Below are 27,955 nucleotides of genomic sequence, written 5' to 3' on the forward strand. Positions count from 1 at the left end.
TTGCTAGATACATTGCACTAAGCCTATTCGTGAAAACCCTGTTAATAGTTTCCAGGCTAATACGACCAGAGCCCTACTCTATTTGTGACTAGGCGGCACTTAAAGTATATGATCCCTTTCAAGAACATTTTAAAACAAAATTGATTACTTGCATTTATTTTGGGCTAAACATATTTTTTTGCAATTGGGACTCAATTGATGGTAAAAACGGACACATGGACCAAAAAAAGGATACAAATTGGATCTAGCACACTGATGAAAAGTGGTCCGTTCTTGTTCCTTGTATGAGAAAACAAAATGTCTGGATGAGACCTAAGACCTCATTCAGACGTCTGTTTTCCGCGTACATTTTCTATCCGTGTTTTTTATGGGTAACTCATGTACGCATTACATCTATGCGACGATCTACATGATATTGCTGCTGCATGTCTACAAAAATATCATTGAGACATGTCCATTTTTGATCGGAGTCATGTGTCAAAATGACACATACAAGTCTATGGGTGTGTGAAAATCGCGGATAGCACACAAGTGCCATCCATGAGCTATCTATGATTAACTGTGAAATGGATAGGAGAAAGTTTACCATTTTAATTTTTGATTTTTTTTATATAAGTGAAAATCCCTGATGAAACAGATGGTAAAAACTGACCCACTGGTGGAACTCTGATCCAAAACACTGACAAACCGCAGACTGTGTGAATGAAGCCTTAGCCAGCGGCTGACGTGTGCGGAGCCCTTGTGCTGCTCTTCCGGTATTGTGGCCATTTTCATTTTTCGTGGTTTCTGATTCAGAAACATTTGGGGCTAAAATAAATCTCTTTCTAGTGAAAGTTATCTCATTCTCACGACGCAGTTTATTTCTCATGTCACCAATGAAAAGCTGGAGAAGTTTCCTAACTTTGTGATGGGCCATTTTCCCGTACAATCTCAGTGTGTCCACATGGTATCACGATGCAGAATTATTGCTGGACCAGTGACTGGGAGATAATGTACCTTACATGCTGCACTATTACACTCCGCATGCTTCAGGTTTTTGGAAATGTTCACTTTTTTGTAAGTACAGCATTATATCCTAGCCGCCACGGGCCGCAGCTGTATCTATTCGCTCACGGGGAGAGGACTTCATATACATAATTTCTGGTCTGTGTATTTTCACAGTTTTGCTCTCAGATCTGTGTTTTTCCTCTGGCTTCCTCTTCATGTGCTCAGTCCTAGCCGCTTTGTGTGAAGTGCTGCAAAAGCAGCCGCCCGGAGACTCGGGAAGATTCTGAAAAAAAATTCTCTCTGTAAAATCCACTTTTGATCCATTAAAGAGATAATCTCTCTGAAGCAAAGAAACTATTGGCAATAAACCTAAATAGGTCAAAATACTTCAATTATATATTTATTCAAAAGGGACTTTTTCCTCTGGGGATTGATTTGTCCTAATTTGCCCTCACTCGTTTAATAGCTGCCTCTTCCATTTCTCTCCATGATTTTTTGGCATATATGTAAGCGTGACTTATTTATGCCTTGTATATGGATAATATAAAAAGATCTAAGGCACATGGCTGGGTTATCAATTTCTGATGCGGCGTGATTTTATATGGTGGTATTCAGAGTTGGGTTCCTGATCTGTTTGGGATATATTGGATGTAATTTTTGCCAGGTAGATGGCACAAGACTGGTGAGGCCATTGATCGTCTGCAGCCGTCATTTGTTGTAGACAGGAAATCACCACTGCAGCCGTGTCAGCAAAGACCGGTGTAGAGAAACTGGTGATGTTCAAGAGACAGGGGCTTTATCAGCTAAGTAAAGTTTATTTTATTGTTTTCCATCATTACCTGTCCTTAGCCAATTTCGTCAAGTCTTGAACCACCCAAATATCTTTTATATAGTGATTGCATGTACGCATCTCAGCACTCTTTATAAAAAATAACATTTTTATTTTTCCAGATTATAATTCATATAGTCAAGTTGTCTGGTAGCATAGAGGACTTCCAACGCGTTTCAAATGCTCTGGTTTTTACTCATGGCTTGTTGTACTGCTCATCCTGATGACTTAAAGGAACCCGACAGTTCCCCCATGCCCTCAAAACTGCCTCCATGTGTTTATTCTTATGTTGACACCCCCAACCTAATAAGCCCTTTATGCAGTATACGTGATTGCAGTTTATGGCAAAAAAATTTCCAAAAAACTTTTTTTCTATATGCTAATTACTTTCAGACTATTTGTGGGCGTTATAACATGATCTGCAAGAGTCAGCGTCATCGCCGACTCTCTTCAAGTCTCGAGTATGCACACAACTTTTGTCATCTAATGCCAATGCGCAGTGAAGCCGGGGAATATAGTAGTGATATTGTACTTCAATAAATATACGACAGCACAAACTGTCCAGGAATGGGAATAACCTTCCCCCCCCGGACTTACATTAAGTAAACCAAAGAACCAATGAATTAATTAATCTTTATTGTCATAGAATCATAAAATGTTAGAATTTGGAAGGGACCTCCAGGGTCATCGTGTCCAACCCCCCCTGCTCAATGCAGAATTCACTATACTATCTCAGATAGATGTCTGTCCAGAATCAGTTTGATGACTTCCATGGAAGATGAACTCACCACCTCTCGTGGCAGCCTGTTCCACTCATTGATCACCCTAACTGTCAAAAAGTTTTTTCTAATATCTAATTTCTATCTTCTCCTTTAAAGTTTAATTTCATTGTTTTCATGGGCAAATGAGAATAAGGATGATCCCTCTACACTGTGACATCCCTTCAGATATTTGTAGACTGCTATTAAGCTTCCTCAGCTTTTTTTTTGCAAGCTAAACATTCCCAGATCCTCTAACCGTTTCTCATAGGACATAGTTTGCAGTCTGCTCACCATCCTTGTAGCTCTTCTCTGAACGTGCTCCAGTTTTTCGATGTGTTTTTTTTTAAATGTGGTGCCCAGAACTGGACACAGTATTACAGATAAGGTCTGACCAAGGAGGAGTAGAGGGGGATGATCTTCATGTGATCTAGACTCTATGCTTCTCGTAATACATCCTAGAACTATGTTTTCTTCTTTTACTGCTGTATCACACTGTTGACTCAGTGCAGTCTGTGATCTATTAGTATACCTAAGTCTTTTTCACACGTACTGTTTCTTAGTTCTTCCCATTCTGTAGATGTAATTTTTTTTTTGCCGAAATGCAGAATCTGCCTTTCTCCCTGCTAAATACCATTCTTTTAGTTGCTGCCCATTATTCAAGCCTATCTAGATTCTTTCTGAATCCTTTCTCTGTCTTCTCTAGTGTTATCTATCTCTCCTAGCTTTGCATCGTCTGCAAATTTGATTTGTTTACCTTCAGTTCCCTTATGCAGATAATTTATGCAGATAATTTATAAAAATATTGAATAACACCTGGGCCAGGAGAGAGCCTTGTCGTATCCCACTTGAGACACTCTTCCGATTGCATGTGCTACCATTTATTACCACTCTTTGAGTACGATCACTGAGCCAGTTATGAATCCACCTAACTTGTACCCTTGGCAATCTCATGCTTGGTCATTTTTTCAATAAGGATAGTATGAGATACTTTATCAAATGCTTTGCTGAAATTGAAATATGCTATATCTACCGCATTTCAATGATCCACCCAGTCAGTGATTCCATCATACAAATTAGATTAGTCAGGCATGACTTGTTTGTTACAAACCCATGCTGGCTTTGGTTAATTTCTGTATTATTTTCCAAGTACTTACATACATGCTGTTTAATAATTTGTTCAGAGATCTTCCCTGGGATAGACGTAAGGGTCACTCACCTATAGTTTTCTGGCTCCATCTTCTTTCCTTTCTTGAAGATAGGGACTACATTTGCCCTTCTCCAATCTTCTTGGACTTCACCTGTTCTCCAGAAATGTTCAAAGATTCTGGTTAGTGATTCTGAAATTTCCTCTGCTATCTTTTTCAGTACCCTAGGATGTACTTCATAATTAGTTTAAATAGCTGTTTATAGATAGTGTGTATTCTTTTATTCCTTTGATAGAACAGTGAAGCTCAGTTGATGTTACATTTGCTTTCTTACAGAACACAGATGCAAAACAGGACAAGTTCGGCCTTCTGAAAATAATTTGTGACCATTATTGTATAAAATAAGCGTAAAACAGATATATCTTATGAGGAATGCAGAAATAGCCAGTACTGACTGACAGACAAATGTGATGTCAGAGGGGGCATGGTAAAAAGGAGAATATATCTTAAATAAATAACCACTCAAATCCACTCCAGCACAAGTCCAGCGACAGAGATATCAAAAATATATACATAATGGTGCCTTAAAAAAGAGTAGTACAGTAAGGCAAAATTTACCTTAACACACTAGTCAAGTGTTGTATTAGGCACAATATTCGGATTTGTCACCACACCCTGACGCTCATTTTGCCCAGCTTCTTTCTGGTGCATAATATATTAATAATAAATTAATAATAAATAAAATATATGTAAAATATTAAAAGTTTGCTTCCACCACACAGCATTAACTGTATAATCATTTTCCCCTCATCATACACAGTAATATGGGATTTTCTTACCGCGCGGCATTACAGAATGCTTATTGGAAAGGGACATCTGTTCCTAGTCACACAGTTTGCTAATCATATAGTTTTCTTCTGAAGCTGGCATCATTGAAGATCCAGCCTTGGGAACAAAGCACAGATGTTTTGTGGGCTTTGAGTTAGGAGATTATATGAATTGGAACAATCACACACTAAATATAAACTCTCATGGATTACTAATGCCCATTGTATTTTTGCATCACTTGTTACCAGTCTTTTGTTCTAATGGTAATTGCTCTGTTCTGAATATTTTGCTGCTTGCATGTTCCTACAGTATCAGAGATAAGAACAATATCACGTTTGTGCTCAGAAATAGACTAATATTTATGAAAAATAATATAAATATAATAAGTTTCCTCTCCAGTCATGTGTAGTGTAGTGTGCCAACGTGATGAAACGTATATCGAATTGTGTATTTGTAAATGATCCTATAATTTCAAAACTCCAAATATTCTTAATATCCCTGTGCTAGGTCAAAAGCTATGGTAGAAGAACTAATCTCTGGGTAAAGTAGTGTTTATCCGGAGCATTCTGGTTCATGGATATATTGTCAGCAGTGAGAATGGGATAACCAGTCCCTATCTACCTTTTAAGAAAGTTAGGATTAGGAGCCCTAACATTTTTTATTGATAAAGAGTTTGGCAGAACATAGAGAAAAATCTATATACATAAAATGGTTACTGTCATTTCAACAAACGGGGAGTCCCCTTTTTGAAAAAGCTGTCACGCGAAACGTGCGTCAAAGGGGCCAGCAGGGTCACGTGTGGATGCCACCATTTGCTGTGGGTAAGCAGGATTAACCCTTCGGGGTATTGGTGTCTGGTGTGTTATGTACTTATTTTCTGACTGTTCACTAGCCCTCCTATTATGCATGCTACTGTTAGTGCTGGCATCTGGTGATTTATGTGATCCTGCTCACCCTTGGCTATATGTCGCCCACCTTCTCTCTGCGGTACCAGCATGTCTCCTCAATCTTCTCCGTTTTGGTGCTTTATTATTCATTGCACATTATGTTGATATGTGATAATTATTTAATAAAATTTGTTTATTTTATTATATGGTGGGTTTTTTGTACTCTTTTTTTTCCTTGGTGTTTCATATCTTTGAGAGTATTCCACTGGTCACCAGTTGTTGGAGTGAATTCACTCAGGGAGTGAGGTTGCTTTCCTTTCTTGGCCGCAGTGTTACCAATTGCTTATTTGATTAATGTTTTAAGATACAGGAGGCATTGCAGAAAATGACTCTGAATGATGATGTTGAGGTTTCCTGATCGCCTTTAAAAGTGTGGCTGACAGGGAGAAACTGCCACCAGAGCCATGGGCAGAGTTGCTCCATACCTTACGGGGGAACCACAGAAATCATGCTACAACCGGGCCCTGCAGGATACAAAGGAGTATGACAAGCTGAATACGGAAATTCTGGCACGTTTGGACGTAACCCAGTCTGTCAGGATGCAACGGGTGCACCTCTGGCGCTACCAAAGAGACAAGCCTCCTGGATCCCAGATGTTTGACTTGTTACACCTGGTGCAAAAATGCCTGCAGCCTGAGAGTGTGGAAAGAATGGTGGTGGACTAATTTATCCATTCTCTATCAAAATCCATGCTATGTTGGGTTACCCAAAGATATGCCCAGAATACATGGCCATGGAGATCTCCCTGAGCAATAAAGCGGGCCTTTGGTCACTGTGATGGTGTGATATGTTATGTGGGTATCATTTTGTGTATATTTATACTTTACTGATTTTCATAGTGTTCTCTTGTTGCCCTCTATCATTCCGTGTATTCCCCATATTGTCTAGAGTCTCAATTACCTTCCAAAAGGCTGATAATTGGATTAGCTCACTTAAGGCCCCGTCTCACTAAGCGATTTACCAACGATCACGAGCAGCGATATGACCTGGCCGTGATCGTTGGTAAGTCGCTGTGTGGTCGCTGGGGAGCTGTCACACAGACCGCTCTCCCCAGCGACCAACGATCAGGGGAACGACTTCGGCATCGTTGAAACTGTCTTCAACGATGCCGAAGTCCCCCTGCAGCACCCGGGTAACCAGGGTAAACATCGGGTTACTAAGCGCAGGGCCGCGCTTAGTAACCCGATGTTTACCCTGGTTACCAAAAAAAACAAACAGTACATACTCGCCTTTCGGTGTCCAGGTCCCTTGCCGTCTGCTTCCTGCTCTGACTGAGATCCGGCCGTACAGTGAGAGCAGAGCGCAGCGGTGACGTCACTGCTGTGCTCTCACTTCTCACTGTACGGCCGGGAGTCAGTGAGAGCAGGAAGCAGACGGCAAGGGACCTGACGGACATCAGAAGGCGAGTATGTACTGTTTGTTTTTTTGTACATTTACGCTGGTAACCAGGGTAAACATCGGGTTACTAAGCGCGGCCCTGCGCTTAGTAACCCGATGTTTACCCTGGTTACCAGTGAAGACATCGCTGGATCGGTGTCACACACACCGATTCAGCGATGTCAGCGGGGCCTCAACGACCAAAAAAAGGTCCAGGCCATTCTGACACGACCAGCGATCTCGCAGCAGGGGCCTGATCGCTGGTACGTGTCACACATAGCGAGATCGCTATGGAGGTCGCTGTTGCGTCACAAAACTAGTGACTCAGCAGCGATCTCGCTAGCGATCTCGCTATGTGAGACGGGGCCTTTACTGTCTGCAGCCTGACTGTATCTATGCCTCTTGATGACCCCCTGTAGTGCCTTAATCCCTGAGGCACATTTGTCAGGTCTGGGAGGCCTGAAAACCACCCCAACCTGTCTGACTACCCCTTGACATAAGGAGGGGGCTGGGGAGGACTGGAGCTGGGAAGTCAGTTCCTGTGTGGTGAGGATGGTGTGAACACAGCACGTCAGAGAGAAAGGGAAGCATATGGATTTTTTATCCTCTGTCTGCTGGATTATTGGACTCTCATCTCCTTGGACATTTTATCCTGTTACTGAACTGCATTCGTGTTCTGGACTATTGTATCCTCAATGTGGTGGATTGTTTATGGACCTTTTAGTTTTGTCTATAATAAAGGTCTTGGGATTGTTCACACTTCCCTCGCTGTTGATTGTGTGGTATCGGAGAAGGACCCCTTGAAAGTCACATTGCTGGTTGACCCAAAAGAAGGTGCACAAGCCCATGTCTGAGGAGTGCACAAAGACCCAAGATGGTTAAGATTTGGGTTCAATGATTACAACCATACATACCCTTATCTATTGGAGGAGTAGAGTCCTGGATCATATGTCAGCCGTTTGTCTTTTGACCTTGAAGCTGGTGTGCTGCAGCGTAGACCTGCTTTACTCCTACTTTACCTACTCTGCCTGCATTGCTGTTCCTCATAATGGTGCATGACCTCAGGAATGCCCGGTGACTGAACTGTGTCCAAGTGACGGGACTTCTGGACTCAGGGAGTTTGGTGGCCCTGGCAAGGGCCATATTTCTGCATGTGCTAGTCTCTGGGAAGGGGGTGGAGGTAAAATGTATCCATGGAGATGCCAAGAACCATCTCATGGCTCAGGCCGACATACGCACAGACTGTGGTTCCATGTCCAACCAAGTGGCAGTGAGTAAGGACTTGTTGCATGCTATTGTTATCAGTCTTGATTTTCCTTTGTTCTGGGACTTATGGGCTAAATCTGTAGTACCCAGTAATCCAGTATGTCGCCAGGAATCTGCTATGGTAACAAGGTCACATGATGTAAATGTTGAATTTATGTTCACTGTATGGGCCAAAAAGGAGGATGAAGAAGGGCAGCGAGGAAGGGTATGGAGAAAAGCCAGGTAGGCTCGGGTTAAATCCTAGCTCTACAGGTGCTGATTAGATCACCCGGCTGGCCTTCATATAACCAGGCTAGATGTTCTCCTCAGTCAGTCTGCTGGGGAGGCTGAGCAGACTGGTTGTGTCTGTCTTTCAGAGAGAAACAAGCCAGAATCTCTTTGAGAAGATTCTGCGCTGGTTGTGTGCAGAGAACCGCAAGTATCAGTGGTTGTTACGGATAATAGCTGTTTTGTTTGACAGAGCTGGGGCTAGCTCAGCCGTATATGAGGAGCCAGGGTCTGCTCTGATTAGTTATTCACACAAAGGCCACCCAAAATATTAGACAGGCCACAGAATGTTTGAGTTCAAATACGTATAATTTTATTTATATCAGATGAATAAATCCTTAATACAAATACACAATCAAAAAAATGTAGAAATACCTCCGATCTAGAAACAGATCCCGTGTAAATACACGGGTGCCCGTACAATGACACCCATATAATAAATGTTAAACAAGCCACAAGAGACTTATACCATATATACTGTCATAAAGTTCCTAGATGATATGTCTGATGAATAACCTAAAAAAAGAACCCCATATAAAAGTGCTTAGGTGCATAGATATAGATTACTTCCCACTTAACTCAATATGGCATATATTAAGTAACCCTAGAGTGGTAATTCAGGGGTTATTACTATAGCATTAACAATTAATATCCTGGTTAAAAAACCTAAATAGAAAAACCAGACTAAAGTGCCTACAATTGGTTAATGGACTAATATGTATCTATACATATGTATATGTCTGATTAGTTATTACCTGGACAAGGCTAGAGATTTGTTTGCTTTTGTTTTGGTGCCGTGTAACCTGTTGAAAGCAATATAAACTGATCGTGTTAGGACCAAAACTTCATGGCCTGTGTGAACGCTACCTAAGACTTAATGCCTTCATTAACGTCCCCGGCGCCTGCGCTGTAAGTTCCCATCATGTGATGGCCAATCACTTCATGTCTAACTCCCATAGATATTCGCTACTTCGCCATTGTACTACATGTGAAGTGGTCGCTGAATGATTGGGTGGTAAGGCACTTCTGATTTTCTGGTAGGGAGAGTCCTAAAACATGAGACTTGGACTTACCTGGCATATATAGCATATGAAAGGGAATACATTTAGAGCTATGTAAAATGTGGGTGACATTTCCTGAGTTATGATGATTTGGGGGGGGCAACACAGTGGCTCAGTGGTTAACACTGTAGCTTTGCAGCACTAGGGTCCTGGATTCCCACCAATGACAATGTCTGCAAGGAGTCTGTATATTCTCCCTTTGTTTTGCATAGGTTTCCTCTGGGGCTTCATTTTTCTCTCACACTCCAAAGACCTAATGATAGGGAATTTACATAGTGAGCCCTAATGGGGAGAGCAGTGATGATAATGTCTGTAAACGCATTGCATAAACTGTAGACATCATCATCATCATCACTACCCCCAGTGGGAACATATATGAGACATGGTTACAGACTACTGGCAAAGCCTATATTTTCTAATCCTCCTTCTAATTTACCAAATGTAGGATGGCATGGTGGCCAATCCAAGAATGGTCCGTGTTTCACCGATCTGTGAAATCGGCCTAAGATATGGGAGGAATGGATAACGAGGAGCATCAGAGTACATGTAGTCTGTTACTACAGAGATACATCAGTCTGTCAAGGAACTGTCCACAGAAGTAATAGATTTTTAAAGGGAATCTGTTACCATGTTTTTGGTGCCTCATCTTAGAGGAGTATAATGTGGGGAAAGAGACCCTGATTAAAGCAATATATCCCTTAGTTTAGTGGGTGCAACAGTTGTGATGCAACCAGAGCTTTTAGATGTAGCAGAGCTCAGAAAGCTGCCCCTGCCCACACCACGGCTCTCAGTGTGTATTGTATATTGACAGTGAACTGATAATCAGGGCTTTAAGCATGATTGGACGGTTTGGCACCTGGGTTTTAGTTTGGCAATGCTAATCTCCTCCTGAAACACACAATGTATGGAAACAACAGCACACGGCCTAATAATTGACACATCGCTGAAATCAGTGCCTCAGCCCCTACCTCATGCCGTCCTCAGATAACACGGCAACCTACCGACAGATTCCATTTAATTTAATTGAGACTATTTTTTTAAACTTTAAATATTAATTTTAAATATATTAGAAAAAAAAAATGGAAATTTGCCTTTTATATGTCTATGACATAAGTTATTTTATGTGTTACTTTGGTGAGGTTCCATTTATGCAGTTTTTTCTCATGGAGGAGCCACTTCTCTTTTTCCTGCTGATGAGATACAAACACCTTTCTGAAGAAACAAAACAGTTATTTCATCGTTATTGTTCTCAGACATGAACGCACTCAATTTGTTAAATGTATAAGCTGCTGGATGCACTCAAATTGAATTTTTTCGACCCAAGGAATTTCTATTAATCTCCAATATAAATGCTTTCCGGAGTCCCATACGTTAAACTTACTTGGGTGTGAATTTAAGCCATTTCCTCCTTTAGTTCACCCCCGTCCCAAGGTGAAGGGTTTATTGTTATTTATGTAGCTTGTACTGGAGGTGGTTTACTGTTCACAGAACTTTTCTGTATTTTATATTATTGACTAACCTATAAAATAATGCTTTTAGTTGCTTTGCTTTCCTTTTAGAATTTTCCATTTTTTTGTAGGATTTGTTGAATTTTACCAAACATTTTTTCAATAGATTTTCCCCTTCCGACTGATGATGACCACTATGATCTGGGGCCGATGCTTGGGAGAGCCACAAGGCATAAACTAGATTTACCATCAGCTCCACTGCAAAGAAAATAAAGCAATGGAAATTGGACTGTCCATGTAGTGGCAGAATTAATTAGGGCTTTGACCTAGTGGGTCACTTCTTCAGAACAATAGCTGGTAACCTCAAAGTCTGATCTGTGCAGGTGCGACCATTGAGCCGAAATGTTGAGATGCCCTCTACAATGAATGTTTTGGGACTTTTTTCGCACCCATCCAGGCACAGTGCAATGCATTGATTAAGATCGGCAGCGATCGAAACGCGTTGCATGGGCTCTGTACCCCCACATTTGTACTACAGCAAGGATCTATTATGTCACTGGATTTTAACCATTAATAAAGAATCTCTTTTATTGGAGCTGGAGCACCTTCTGTTTCTACTTTGTAATTATCCCTCGTCTGGATCCGAGACGAAGCTCCGTGCGCCTGCAAGGATCGGTGAGCTGGCCATGGCTTTTTAGCCATCATCTTATTTCGTTTTTGTAAATACAACATCAATATTCAATGGAAACATCAATATTCAAAAAACGTGAGACGGCGGAGAGTTCTGTCGATCTGTGACACCCGATCACATACAATAAATACGAAAAAATATACTGGATGCCGGCTCTCAAAGTGTTAAAGAGACACTGTATTCGTTACATGCTCATAGATAAAATAAGATAAATAAGCACATGGATTAGATCAATAAATTAATAAATCAATTAGTATAAATTAATAAATCAATTAGTATAAATATAGAGCTCAAATATTTTAGCGGACTTTAATGAAATCTAAACTAATTATAGATGATTCCAGCAGGTTATCCCCAAGAAATACATATATAGTGATTAAAAATTCATTAATGTGGTTATATTGTATGAGACGCGTGCAGAAATTAATGCGTACTAGATGAGAAAATCTCTCCGAGGGGAATATTAGCATAAAGTATCATGCAGACATTGCGGGGCGCAGAATGCTGGAATTAAATCAGAAGTCTGGCAGATGTATTGTCACTGGTCTGGGGAAAACTCCACAGATATAGACACTTAAAGGGGATGGCCACTTTATCTTTACCTTATTAGATGTATTGGAGACATGATTTTGTACCACTTACCAATATACACTGCTCAAAAAAATAAAGGGACCACTTAAACAAAAGAATATAACTCCAAGTAAATCAAACTTCTGTGAAATCAAACTGTACACTTAGGAAGCAACACTGTTTGACAATCAATTCCATATGCTGTTGTGCAAATTGAATAGACAACAGGTGGAAATTATTGGCAATTATCAAGACACACTCAATAAAGGAGTGGTTCTGCAGGTGAGGACCACAGACCGCATCTCAGTACCAATGCTTTCTGGCTGATGCTTTGGTAACCTTTGAATGTTGGCTGTGCTTTCACACTCGTGGTAGTATGAGACGGACTCTACAACCCACACAAGTGGCTCAGGTAGTGCAGCTCATCCAGGATGGCACATCAATGCAAGCTGTGGCAAGAAAGTTTGCTGTGTCTGTCAGCGTAGTGTCCAGAGGCTGGAGCAGGACCGGACTGGGACTAAAATTCAGCCCTGGCATTTGAAGGTACACAGGCCCACTTGTCACATGGTGACTATATAATATCTTTGTACACTTGCAGGTTACAAGAAGTGAGGGGAGTGTAACACTACTATATAACATATAATCACAGCTGTATCCAGCATTACAGCTCAGTCCTATTTATTGCTTTTAGTTGCTGTACCAAGAAAAGCCGCTACTTTACCTACATAACTGGATCTCATAGATAATAAAGGGATTGAGACGACCAAAGGCTATGGAACCTCATTCTGATGCTCCATAAACTTTGCCTACAGCCACTTTTGCTTCCGCTGCGCAGCACGAGACCCGGTAACTCTGAAGAGCGGTGACATCAGTAACGTCACCACTCTTCAGATATTCCGGGTCTTGCGCTGAGCTTGGTGACTGTGAAGAGCGGTATTGTTACTACCGTCACCGCTCTTCAGAGTCGCTGGGTCTCGCCAGTTCTGGGCTAGTAGTGGGGGTGTCTGATAGACACCTCTCCATTACTTACACCAGGGATTGATAGCAACTGACATTACGCAGCTAACATCAACCCTAAAAATCATTACACATACCAGAATTAAATGCTCTGGCAGCTGGGAAAAGCAGTAGAGTTAGCGCTATTCCTAGGTGCTAACTACAACTGTCATCATCCTTGCCTCATCTCCCTGTGAAGCATTTCTGTTGTATTTACATGCGCTGGTCTCAGGCCACTAAATGAGTGTGATCAACAATAGTGAAGTCGTTCGCTTGTTTCCTAGCCTCTTTACACCAACTGAGAAAGAATGAACGGAACAGAACAATCACAATTAGATCAATCTGTCCCCATACAGTATCATGTTATCAGCAGCACATCTACAGTTTACACCGGCGATGTGCTGCTGAGAACAAGGATTTCTGTTCCCACATAAACAATCCAATCACTCGATGAATAGGCAGCATTTTGTTTGTTTAGTATAATACACCCTATAGTCCTCCATATATTATAATGTGCACCTCAGTCCTCCATATAGTATAATACACTCCTCAGTCCTCCATATAGTATATGTCATGATTTTCCCAATGGCAGGGAAATCAAAAATAACAAACGGACTAGCTCTCGGGTGATGGAAACTAAAGTGACCGTGACCTGAACCTGACACAACACTGGAAGTAGCCGGGGAGTGTTTCCTACGATGCCCTAGACACCACGCGCCAGCCGGAGATCTAACTACCCCTATCAGAGGAATATACAGGCCTGCCTTACCTCCAGAGATGAACCCCAAAAGGAGATAGCAGGCCCCCACAAATATTGACGGTGAGTCAAGAGGAAAAGACATACGTAGGATGAACAGCAGATTTAGCACAGTGAGGTCCGCTTACTAGATAGCAGAAGTACAGGAAAGAGTTACTTCACAGTCAACTTCAAAACACTACTCAAAAACACCATCCTGAAATTACTTTAAAACTCCAGTGACAACTCATGCCACTGGAGTGGCAATTTCAGTCCACGAGAGCTTCCAGCTGCAGAGAGTCACATTGCAGATAGCTGGACAAAAAATAACATTAACTAGGAACAAAATTCAACTTAGCTGAACTGGAACTTGAGGCAGGAGAATGCAACAGAATGCTACTGATACATTGTTGGCCGGCATCGGACCAGCAGCCAAGCAGCCTTAAATAGGAAACTCCCCTAATGGGTGTCAACAGGTGATCAAGGATAGAAGAAGGCAAATAAGTGGCAATACCATAAAACACCACCGGGGGAGCCCACAAACAGAATTCACAACAGTACCCCCCCCTTAAGGAGGGGGCACCGAACCCTCACCAGAACCACCAGGGCGATCTGGATGAGCACTATGGAATGCACGAACCAAATCAGGAGCATGAACATCAGATGCTGTCACCCAAGAATTATCCTCCTGGCCATAGCCTTTCCACTTAACCAGATACTGAAGTTTCCGTCTGGAAACACGGGAGTCCAAGATCTTTTCCACCACATACTCCAACTCACCCTCAACCAGCACAGGAGCAGGAGGATCAGCAGACGGAACAACCGGCACCTCATACCTCCGCAATAATGACCGATGAAAAACATTATGAATAGTAAAAGATGCTGGGAGGTCCAAACGAAAGGACACAGGATTGAGAACCTCCAGAATCCTATAAGGGCCGATAAACCGAGGCTTAAACTTAGGAGACGAGACCTTCATAGGAACAAATCGAGAAGACAACCAAACCAGGTCCCCAACACAAAGACGAGGACCGACACGCCGATGACGATTAGTGAACTGTTGAGTCTTCTCCTGGGACAACTTCAGATTGTCCACAACCTGTCCCCAAATCTGATGCATTCTATCAACCACAGCATCTACTCCAGGACAATCCGAAGACTCCAATTGACCGGACGAAAAGCGAGGGTGAAACCCTGAATTACAAAAAAATGGAGAAACCAAAGTGGCAGAACTGGCCCGATTGTTAAGGGCAAACTCTGCCAATGGCAAAAAATCAAGCCAATCGTCCTGATCAGCAGACACAAAACACCTCAAGTAAGTCTCCAAGGTCTGATTAGTACGCTCAGTCTGGCCATTAGTCTGAGGATGGAATGCAGACGAAAACGACAAGTCGATGCCCATCCTGGCACAGAACGCCCGCCAAAATCTAGACACAAACTGAGTACCCCTGTCAGAAACTATATTCTCAGGAATACCATGCAAACGCACAACATTCTGAAAAAATAGAGGGACCAGCTCAGAGGAGGAGGGCAATTTGGGCAAAGGTACCAAGTGAACCATCTTGGAAAAACGGTCACACACCACCCAGATGACGGACATCCTACGAGAAACAGGAAGGTCAGAAATAAAGTCCATAGAGATGTGCGTCCAAGGCCTCTTAGGAATAGGCAAGGGCAACAACAACCCGCTGGCTCGGGAACAGCAGGGCTTAGCCCGAGCACAAACATCACAAGACTGCACAAAAATACGTACATCTCGAGACAAGGAAGGCCACCAGAAGGACCTAGACACCAGATCCCTGGTGCCAAAAATTCCAGGATGACCTGCCAACGCGGAAGAGTGAACCTCCGAAATAACTCTACTGGTCCAGTCATCAGGGACAAACAGTCTACCAGGCGGACAGCGATCAGGCCTATCCACCTGAAACTCCTGCAAAGAGCGCCGCAGGTCTGGGGAGACAGCTGACAATATCACCCCATCCTTCAGGATGCCAGTAGGTTCGGAATCACCAGGCGAGTCAGGCTCAAAACTCCTAGAGAGGGCATCCGCCCTCACATTCTTAGACCCAGGCAGATATGAGACCACAAAGTTAAATCGAGAGAAAAACAACGACCAGCGCGCCTGTCTAGGATTCAGACGCCTGGCTGACTCAAGATAAATTAGATTTTTGTGGTCAGTCAAGACCACCACCTGGTGTCTAGCACCCTCAAGCCAATGACGCCACTCCTCAAATGCCCACTTCATGGCCAAGAGCTCCCGATTTCCAACATCATAATTTCGCTCAGCGGGCGAAAACTTTCGAGAGAAAAACGCACATGGTCTCATCACTGAGCAGTCAGGACCTTTCTGCGACAAAACTGCACCTGCTCCGATCTCGGAAGCATCTACTTCAACCTGGAACGGGAGCGAAACATCAGGCTGGCGCAACACAGGAGCAGAAGAAAAGCGGCGCTTAAGCTCCCGAAAGGCCTCCACAGCCGCAGAGGACCAATTAGCAACATCAGCACCCTTCTTGGTCAAATCAGTCAAAGGTTTAGCAATGGCAGAAAAACCCGCTATGAATCGGCGATAGAAATTAGCAAATCCCAAGAATTTCTGAAGACTCTTTAGAGAAGTAGGTTGTATCCAATCACAAATAGCCTGAACCTTAACAGGGTCCATCTCCATAGATGAAGGGGAAAAAATATATCCCAGAAAGGAAATTCTCTGAACCCCAAAAATACACTTTGAGCCCTTCACAAATAGAGAATTAGCTCGTAAAACCTGAAAAACTCTCCTGACCTGTTGAACATGAGATTCCCAGTCCTCCGAAAAAATCAAAATATCATCCAAATACACAATCATAAATTTATCCAGATATTCACGGAAAATATCGTGCATAAAGGACTGAAAAACGGAAGGGGCATTCGCGAGACCGAAAGGCATTACCAAATACTCAAAATGGCCTTCAGGCGTATTAAATGCGGTCTTCCACTCATCCCCCTGCTTAATCCGCACCAAATTATACGCACCACGTAGATCGATCTTAGTGAACCACTTCGCCCCCTTTATGCGAGCAAAAAGATCAGTCAGTAAAGGTAACGGGTACTGGTATTTAACAGTAATCTTATTCAGAAGTCGATAGTCGATACAAGGTCTCAATGAACCATCCTTTTTACCCACAAAGAAAAACCCTGCCCCCAATGGAGACAAAGAGGGGCGAATATGACCCTTTTCCAAAGATTCTCTGATATACTCCCGCATAGCAGTATGTTCAGGTACAGACAAATTAAACAAGCGACCCTTAGGAAATTTACTACCGGGAATCAATTCAATAGCGCAGTCACACTCTCTGTGAGGGGGGAGAGAATCAGTTTTAGGCTCCTGAAAGACATCATAAAAATCTGACAGAAATGCTGGGATCTCAGAGGGAGTAGATGAAGAAATGGGAACCAAAGGTGCATCCCCATGAATCCCCCGACATCCCCAACTCAGCACAGACATTGATCTCCAGTCCAAGACTGGATTATGAATTTGTAACCATGGTAATCCAAGTACTAATACGTCATGTAGATTATATAACACAAGGAAACGAATAATCTCCTGATGGTCTGGGGAGAGATGCATAGTCACTTGTGTCCAATATTGTGGTTTATTGCTAGCCAAAGGTGTAGAATCAATACCCTTTAAGGGAATAGAAACCTCCAGAGGCTCTAAATCAAACCCACAACGCTTGGCAAAGGACCAATCCATGAGACTCAGAGCGGCGCCAGAATCCACATAAGCATCCACAGTAACAGATGATAAAGTACAAATCAATGTCACGGACAAAAGAAATTTAGACTGCAAGGTACCCATAGAAAAAGATTTATCAACCTTTTTATCAACCTTCTTTATGCGTTTAGAGCATGCTGATATAACATGAGCTGGATCTCCACAATAGAAGCACAACCCATTTTTGCGCCTGTAATTCTGTCGTTCGCCTCTAGACAATACACTATCGCATTGCATATGCTCTGGTGCCTTTTCAGAGGTCAACGCCAAATGATGCACAGGTTTTTGCTCAGAAGATACCGCCATATGGTGCACAGGTTTTTGCTCAGAAGATACCGCCATATGGTGCACAGGTTTTTGCTCAAAAGATACCGCCATATGGTGCACAGATTTGCGCTCCCGTAAACGCCGATCAATCTGGATAGCCAATTTCATGGCATCATTCAGACCTGTAGGCACAGGGAACCCCACCATGACATCCTTCACGGCATCAGAGAGACCTTCTCTGAAATTAGCTGCTAGAGCGCACTCATTCCATTTAGTAAGTACCGACCATTTACGAAACTTCTGGCAGTATATCTCAGCTTCATCTTGCCCTTGGGAAAGAGCTATCAAGGCTTTCTCAGCCAAAATCTCTAAATTAGGTTCTTCATAAAGCAACCCCAAAGCCAGAAAAAACGCATCTACATTTAATAACGCAGGATCCCCTGGCGACAATGCAAATGCCCAACTTTGTGGGTCACCCCGCAATAGAGAAATAACAATTTTAACCTGTTGCGCAGGATCACCAGCAGAGTGAGATTTCAGAGACAAAAACAATTTACAATTCTCTCTGAAATTCAAAAAACGGGATCTGTCTCCGGTAAAAAATTCAGGCATAGGGATCTTAGGTTCAGACATTGGAGCACGTATAACAAAATCTTGTAAGTTCTGGACCTTTGAAGCCAGGTTATTCAGACCTGCAACCAAACTCTGTGGATCCATGATTCAAACAGGTGTAACCAAAGCCATTCAAAGATTAAGAGGAGAGGAGAAAAAAAAAAAAAGGCTGAAGACTGCAGTTTAAGCAAGGAGTACAAATAAGCACTAAGGTGCACTTTCCAAACACAGAAGGAAAAAAAAACCTTTTCATATCCTTTCCTGCTTTAGTGCATAGTTTACACACATGTCGGCCGGCCAAACTGTCATGATTTTCCCAATGGCAGGGAAATCAAAAATAACAAACGGACTAGCTCTCGGGTGATGGGAACTAAAGTGACCGTGACCTGAACCTGACACGACACTGGAAGTAGCCGGGGAGTGTTTCCTACGATGCCCTAGACACCACGCGCCAGCCGGAGATCTAACTACCCCTATCAGAGGAATATACAGGCCTGCCTTACCTCCAGAGATGAACCCCAAAAGGAGATAGCAGCCCCCCACAGATATTGACGGTGAGTCAAGAGGAAAAGACATACGTAGGATGAACAGCAGATTTAGCACAGTGAGGTCCGCTTACTAGATAGCAGAAGTACAGGAAAGAGTTACTTCACAGTCAACTTCAAAACACTACTCAAAAACACCATCCTGAAATTACTTTAAAACTCCAGTGACAACTCATGCCACTGGAGTGGCAATTTCAGTCCACGAGAGCTTCCAGCTGCAGAGAGTCACATTGCAGATAGCTGGACAAAAAATAACATTAACTAGGAACAAAATTCAACTTAGCTGAACTGGAACTTGAGGCAGGAGAATGCAACAGAATGCTACTGATACATTGTTGGCCGGCATCGGACCAGCAGCCAAGCAGCCTTAAATAGGAAACTCCCCTAATGGGTGTCAACAGGTGATCAAGGATAGAAGAAGGCAAATAAGTGGCAATACCATAAAACACCACCGGGGGAGCCCACAAACAGAATTTACAACAAGTATAATACACTCCTCAGTCCTCCATATAGTATTATACACTCCACATAGTCCTCCATATAGTATAATACACTCCTCATAAACCTCCATATATTAAAATACACTACAATTCCTCCATATAGTATAATACACTCCTCAGTCCTCCAAATAGTATAATACATTCCTCAGTCCTCCAAATAGTATAATACATTCCTCATAGTGCTTCATATAGTATAATGCCCCGCCATTGTCATCCATGTAGTACAATTCACTTCCCATAGTATAATGCACCCCATAGTTCTTCATATAGTATTATGTATTCCCCATAGTCCTCGATACAGTATAATGCAGCCCACATATAGTATAATGATGCCACCCCAGAGTATAATGCAGCCACCCCACAGAATATATTGTAGCCCCTGAGTATAATGTAACCCCCAAGAGAATATAATGCAGCCCCTGCATATATAATATATGGTATGGGAGAGGGGGATGGGAGAACTACAATACCCAGATAGATTAGCGAAATTAGGATTATTTATTCTAGAAAAAAGACGACTGAGGGGCGATCTAATAACCATGTATAAGTATATAAGGGGACAATACAAATATCTCGCTGAGGATCTGTTTATACCAAGGAAGGTGACGGGCACAAGGGGGCATTCTTTGCGTCTGGAGGAGAGAAGGTTTTTCCACCAACATAGAAGAGGATTCTTTACTGTTAAGGCAGTGAGAATGTGGAATTGCTTGCCTGAGGAGGTGGTGATGGCGAACTCAGTCGAGGGGTTCAAGAGAGGCCTGGATGTCTTCCTGGAGCAGAACAATATTGTATCATACAATTATTAGGTTCTGTAGAAGGACGTAGATCTGGGGATTTATTATGATGGAATATAGGCTGAACTGGATGGACAAATGTCTTTTTTCGACTAACTATGTTACTATGGTAGCCCCCTCATAGAGCATAATGCAGCCCCCCATAGAATATAATGTAGCCCCTCCATAGAATATAATACAGCACCCCATAGAATGTAATACAGCCCTCCTCCATAGAATATAATGCAGCCAGCCCCATAGAATGTAATGCAGCCAGCCCCCATAGAATGTAATGCAGCCAGCCCCCATAGAATGTAATGCAGCCAGCCCCCATAGAATGTAATGCAGCCAGCCTTCATAGAATGTAATGCAGCCAACCCCCATAGAATGTAATGCAGCCAGCCCCCATAGAATGTAATGCAGCCAGCCCCCATAGAATGTAATGCAGCCAGCCCCCATAGAATGTAATGCAGCTCCTGCATATATAATATATGGTAGCCCTCTCATAGAGCATAATGCAGCCCCCCATAGAATATAATGTAGCCCCTCCATAGAATATAATACAGCACCCCATAGAATGTAATAGAGCCCTCAATAGAATATTATGCAGCCAGCCCCATAGAATGTAATGCAGCCCAACCCCCATAGAATGTAATACAGCACAGCCCCCATAGAATGTAGTACAGCACAGTCCCCATAGAATGTAATGCAGCCAGCCCCCATAGAATGTAATGCAGCCAGCCCCCATAGAATGTAATGCAGCCAGCCCCATAGAATGTAATGCAGCCAGCCCCCATAGAATGTAATGCAGCCAGCCCCCATAGAATGTAATACAGCCAACCCCATAGAATGTAATACAGCACAGCCCCAATAGAATGTAATGCAGTCCCCCCCCAATAGCCCCACAATCCAGTTATCACTCAGTGATATATTTAAAAAAAAAACAAAAAAAAACCACTCACCTCTCCTCGTGCCCAGCGCTGCTACTGGCTCCGGTCTCAGCAGCTGCAGTCTGCCCGGTCACACAGCAGATCCGCAGTGTCAGTGCCAGGCAGAGCGGGGAATGATGGGAGAGGGAGCATCAGCAGACGCTCTCTCCTCCATCATTGCATTCAACTGTACCGGCGTCATAGACGCCGGTATAGTTGAATGCGGCGGCGCTGGTGGGGGGACTGAGTCGGCGGCGGGGGGGGGGTAAGTCGGGGGGGGGGGAGTCGGCACTGGCGAGCGGCCCACGACTGCCACCGGCCCTTCTGGCATTTGCCAGAACTACCCGATGGCCAGTTTGGCCCTGGGCTTGAAGCACTAACAGGAGACAGGCTAGTACACCAAGAGATGTGGAGGGGGCCGTAGAAGGGCAACAACCCAGCAGCAGGACCACTACCTCAGCCTTTGTGTAAGGAGGAACAGGAGGAGCACTGCCAGAGCCCTGCAAAATGACCTCCAGCGGGCCACAAATGTGCATGTGTCTGCACAAACGGTTAGAAACCGACTCTATGAGGATGGTCTGAGTGCCCGACGTCCACAGATGGGTGTGCTCACGGCCCAACACTATGCAGGACACTTGGCATTTGCCACAGAACACCAGGATTGGCAAATTCGTCACTGGCGCACTGTGCTCTTCATAGATGAAAGCAGGTTCACACTGAGCACATGTGACAGACTTGACAGAATCTGGAGACTCCGTGGAGAGCGATCTGCTGCCTGCAACATCCTTCTGCATTACCGGTTTGGCAGTGGGTCAGTAATGGTGTGGGGTGGCATTTCTTTGGAGGGCTGCACAGCCCTCCATGTTCTCGCCAGAGGTAGACTGACTGCCATTAGGTGCCGAGATGAGATCCTCAGACCCCTTGTGAGACCATATGCTGGTGCGGTTGGCCCTGGGTTCCTCCTAATGCAGGACAATGCCAGACCTCATGTGGCTGGAGTGTGTCAGCAGTTCCTGCAAGATGAAGGCATTGAAGTTATGGACTGGCCCGCCCCTTCCCCAGACCTGAATCCGATTGAACATATCTGGGACATCATGTCTCGCACTATCCACCAACGTCACATTGCACCACAAACTGTACAGGAGTTAGCAGATGCTTTAGTCCAGGTCTGGGAGAAGATCCCTCAGGAGACCATCCGCCTTCTCGTCAGGCGCATGCCCAGGCCTTGTAGGGAGCTCATACAGGCACATGGAGTCCACACACACTACTGAGCATCATTTCCTTGTCTTGAGGCATTTCCACTGAAGTTGGATCAGCATGTAACTTCATTTTCCACTATGATTTTGAGCATCATTCCGACTCCAGACCCCCGTGGGATATTAGTTGTGATTTACGTTGATCATTTTTAATTTTTATTGTTCTCAACACATTCCACTATGTAATGAATAAAGATTTACAACTGGAATATTTCATTCAGTCATATCTAGGATGTGGGATTTTAGTGCTCCCTTTATATTTTTGAGCAGTGTGTGTGTGTATATATATATATATATATATATATATATATATATATATATATATATATATATATAATGTTTTTTATTATTTCAGGTTCTTCTTTTTTACTTGTTCATGTAGCCAGCTCTCCTGTCCACAATTTGGTTTCTGATGGAGGAGGGACATGTGTCTATCATCAGCCTCATCTAACAGAAAAGTAGTTTGTGGTGTTTTTAGTTGGTGGAGGCTGTTGGACACGTCTAGGACACATGCTCTTCCACCAGCTGTCATTGTGTTAACCGGAGAGCTGTGCTGTGCCGCCTGTGAGGATAGCTGTGCCGTCTGTGAGGATAGCTGTGCCGTCTGTGAGGATAGCTGTGCCGTCTGTGAGGATAGCTGTGCCGTCTGTGAGGATAGCTGTGCCATCTGTGAGGATAGCTGTGCCGTCTTTGAGGATAGCTGTGCCATCTGTGAGGATAGCTGTGCCGTCTGTGAAGATAGCTGTGCCGTCTGCGAGGATAGCTGTGCCATCTGCGAGGATAGCTGTACCGTCTGCGAGGAAGCTGTGCCATCTGTAATAGCAGTGCCGTCTGCGAGGATAGCTGTGCCGTCTGCGAAGATAGCTGTGCCGTCTGCGAGGATAGCTGTGCCGTCTGCGAGGATAGCTGTGCCGTCTGCGAGGATAGCTGTGCCGTCTGTGAGGATAGCTGTGCCGTCTGTAAGGATAGCTGTGCCGTCTGTGAAGATAGCTGTGCCGTCTGCGAGGATAGCTGTGCCGTCTGCGAGGATAGCTGTACCGTCTGCTAGGAGAGCTGTGCCATCTGCGAGGATAGCTGTGCCGTCTGCGAGGATAGCTGTGCCGTCTGCGAGGATAGCTGTGCCGTCTGTAAGGATAGCTGTGCCGTCTGTGAAGATAGCTGTGCCGTCTGCGAGGATAGCTGTGCCGTCTGTGAGGATAGCTGTGCCGTCTGTGAGGATAGCTGTGCCGTCTGTAAGGATAGCTGTGCCGTCTGTGAGGATAGCTGTGCCGTCTGTGAGGATAGCTGTGCCGTCTGTGAGGATAGCTGTGCCGTCTGTGAGGATAGCTGTGCCGTCTGTGAAGATAGCTGTGCCGTCTGCGAGGATAGCTGTGCCGTCTGCGAGGATAGCTGTTCCGTCTGCTAGGAGAGCTGGACTAAGATGCATAGGAGAAGAATCCGTGATACCTATATTATAATCAGTATAAAAGAGATCATGTCCCCGACACATCAGCACTGTCCCCAGTTTGTTGTTAGTGATGCCATGTGCATCACAAACACATTTTTTTAATTAAAAATGGCAGTCTAATCTTGTGGAAAAAGCACTTTATATAGTTATATCATACCTGCTCATTTAGTTATAGGGGTGTGCTCCATTTTATCCAGTCACAGTAGGTTCCGCCCACACAATTTGGGTGATGTTCCCGGGGTTACGCCGACATCACTCAAATCCTCTTTGAAAAGTCCCGCGCACACGGTGAAGCCGGGTACTACACGCAGCTACACTGTGCAAGCGCGGCTGCCCGATCGACACTTTGCAAACGCAGGATTTTTCAAAGCGGATTTGAGTGACGTCAGCACAACCCCAGGAACATCACCCAAATTGTGTGGGCGGCGCCAACAATGACTGGATGAAATGAAGCACTCCCCGATGATTTAATGAGCAGGTACAATCTAACTACATGATTACAGCGCCATTTTTAATGAAAAAAAAAACATGTTAGTGATGCACATTGCATCACTAACAAGGCACTGGGGGCAGTTTACATGCTAAGAAGGACATGTCAGGTTCCCTTTAAGTAGGAAAAAAAAATGAACGCCAAAAGAGGACAATTCCTTTATGTGTTATCTCAGTGCAGGAAAGAAAGTTTGATAACGTCACATTTCCATCACTGTTTTGCATAGTTTGTATTGTCGTGTAGTAGGATCTGTTTTGTTTGCTTTGCTCATTGGGATGATAGATATTCTGTATTTTTTTTTTAGGTTATGGAGAATATCCTCATGGTAAATCCAGATGTTGGACCACAAATTTTTCATGCCTTGCTGCCGCCAGTCTTTAGAGGCATTCTGGATGGAGAGGTAATCTGCTTATTGCATACGGTAATGTAACAGATATTAGATGCCCACGGTATACAGTGATTGTATAATGCCGCGATATGGCCAATGAATAATGGCATACAGTGAGCAGCAAAGTGCAAAACAAGCAGCCGCCACATCCAATGGTTGGCATCTTATGGCTAGAGATCTATTTTGTAGATTTGCTGCATATGCTTGTTTGAGTTTTTTCGTGTGCATCACATCTGCATCCTACATGGCAATACAGGTCTCACTTTCTGGTAGCACATATGGCCACTAATGCTCTAGATGACTCATTGGCCTGTTAAAACTTCGGTATCATGAGCCCTTACCAGATAGTGTCTAATGACAATGTTTCCCATAACAGTGCCAAACACCATATTCCTACCATTAAAGGAAATCTGTCAGCAAGTGTTTGCTAAGTAATTCTAGAGCAGCATGATGTAGAGTCTTGAGACCCTGATTCCAATGATGTGTCACTTAATGGGCTGTGTATTGCTGTTTCAATATAATCAGTGTTTTATCAGTAGGAGATTAGCATTACAGCACTCGCTGCCTTGTGCCTCCTAGTCCAACCTTATCCCCAGCACTGATTAGCAGCTTTCTGCCTATGCACAGTGTACACAGAATGCTGCCAATTAGTGATGTGGGTGGGGTTATACAGAGCTCATTATTCAGAGATCTGGTAGAACTGCAGCAGAGAAAACAGTGATTGTATGAAAATGAAGGCATGCAGACCAGCAAGTGACACATCGCTGGAAACGGGATCTCTGCCCCTACATCATGGTCCTCTCAGATTACATAGCAAACAATGCTCTTCATCTGTGACCTTTGGTGACATGCTGACCATCCAGACATACAATGTTGCCTCTTACTTATGTCTGAGCAGCTCACCATTTCTTAATCAATTGTTAGTATGAACATAGAAGGTTTGTGGCTGAGAGACTTGTTCACCTGTGTTATGTGGACTCCGATGCAATTTTTGGGTGGTGTCAGATCCATTTTTAATTTTCATTTGCCCGATTTTAGCTTGCTTTTTCTTGGCCATCTTGTTTTTAGAGACCTCTTATGCCGCTGCTCTGGAGAAAAAATCTGGGATTGTGTCATACTGAATATTCAAAATTCTAAACTGTACATTTTTGTCAACTTGTAGAGATATCCTGTTGTAATGTCTACCTACCTTGGTGTCCTTGGACGTGTCCTTCTGCAGAACCAAGCCTGCTTTTCTTCATTATTAAATCAGATGGCACAGGAGTACAGTCAGGAGGTTAGTATGGGATACACAAGTAAAGCGAATCCTCATGAATATGCTGATCGTTCTTGGAAACAGTGACGATACTGAGGCATGATAAAAATGAAGCTTTTTCTAAGATGTCCACCAAATAAAACATGATTAGTAAAGAACACAGCGGTCCTTAATGCGCTATGCGTTGGAGCATGCAGCATTTTATTTTTCTTATGAATTTGTGAGAAAACCCTTTGCTGAATTGTGAAATATGAGATGATGCTGTCAACTGTCTCTGTTTAGGCAGCTGTAGATGTAAATTAGATATACTTATTCATAAATTATGTGTATAACCCTCATATTTGGGGCTTTTTTCCTCTTTTTTTTTGTTAAACAACATTTTCTCCCTCATGTGTCATGCACAGTGTAGGAAACACTAAGTGCAACACGAAGGGATAATTGGAAAGGAACCCAACTCTAGGGGGGGGGGGTGTAGTCACCATGTCACCTAATGTCCCTATATAAGTTCTTCACCTATCGCCGAGCAGTCTAGGAAAGAATGACACTAGTCAATCCCCACTACCACTAAATACAGAAGGGGTACACAAGCAAGGAGAACACTTAGCTTGAGTAGACTCAGAGGGAAACACAGACCTCCTTCAAATATCAAAGAGGAAGATAGCTGACTGCTATAACTCCGAGCCTCATCAGGAAAATGGAAATATCACCGGCAACTCCCATTGGCAAGCTGGGAGTTATAAACACCCCGCTCCAGGTTTGTCAGCTAGAGCCGGGGAAGAAGTCTACAAAGCAAACTGCTGAGACCTTCTTCAGTCAATTGCAGAGCGACGGTGTGCAGCCTCCGACACATCAGTGCTTCTTGATTGGTCTTCCACTCCTTTCTTACAATATAATATTGCAGCTCCATCCCCCTCTTCTCCCCTCCTCTCTGCCTGCCCAATATTTTAACAGTGCCTGAACACACCTCAAACCAGCAACGTGTGAGCAGTCGACCTGCAACTTGTCATACAAAACTTCCATTTCCTGGAGAAGGCAATGGTTGTAGGTTTGATCACATGCATGTCTACTTGTACACTGTGTGAACACCCCTTTAAATCACTGTATTCCGGTTATTTATTCAGTCCCATTGCCACAGGTGTAGTACTCATACCTTTACCCATGTGAAAGAATGGGTCGTTCTAAAGAGCGCACTGAATTTGAGCATGATTCTGTAATCGGATGCCACCGGTATGACAAGTCCGTGCGTAAAAATCAGGAATGTTGTTGTCACAGCACAGTTGAAAGATATCCCCGAGCTAGGGGCCCCTTCCCTATCCCTAAAGCTAGGGGCGTCCTAGCCATCTCTGCTCACCGGATTATTTCTGATGGTGAAAATGCTGGGGCCCACTAGCCTTACTGAGCTACTAAATCAGCCTTTATCTGTCCCCTCCCTCACCCGAGTTGTTGTGTATATGAATACACAAACCATTCTAACAAGGGAAGTGGAACACCAGGAAGTATAGGAAGGGAAAAATAAATAGGAGAGCATGAGAATATGCACACAGACAAATCACCAAGCTACAGTCTCCTGAACAACACTCCAAAATGCCTTCTCAAGCAACCAACACCTCCAGGTCTAGAACCAGGCAGTTTCAAAATAACTGTCATTGCCTGCTTGCCAGAGGCGAGTATATAGAGCAGAAGAGAGTGGCCAACACTGAACAGCGGAGAGCAGGAAAGCTTCCAGGAGCTCTCAACTGAACAGATTAACCCCTGCACTGCTAGTAGAAACCTGCACTGTTTAATGTGTAATTGAAGTTCTTCTAATGAGTACAGGAGTATGAGAAATCA

The 27,955-nt window shown here is 43.6% G+C and overlaps 1 protein-coding gene across 4 annotated transcripts in view; it reads left to right on the plus strand.

The window, feature by feature from the left end:
* Window positions 1–27,955, plus strand: part of IPO11 (importin 11) — a 518,704-nt gene that overhangs the window by 292,116 nt on the left and 198,633 nt on the right. For all 4 annotated transcript variants that reach the window (XM_077286029.1, XM_077286021.1, XM_077286008.1 and 1 more), the window contains exons 25-26: window positions 24,787–24,882; window positions 26,033–26,146. In XM_077286029.1, coding sequence (XP_077142144.1) covers window positions 24,787–24,882; window positions 26,033–26,146 — 210 coding nt within the window. The remainder of the gene's footprint in view (window positions 1–24,786; window positions 24,883–26,032; window positions 26,147–27,955) is intronic.

This window comes from Ranitomeya variabilis, chromosome 1 (assembly GCF_051348905.1).
Source record: "Ranitomeya variabilis isolate aRanVar5 chromosome 1, aRanVar5.hap1, whole genome shotgun sequence".
Classification (NCBI taxonomy): Eukaryota; Metazoa; Chordata; class Amphibia; order Anura; family Dendrobatidae; genus Ranitomeya; species Ranitomeya variabilis.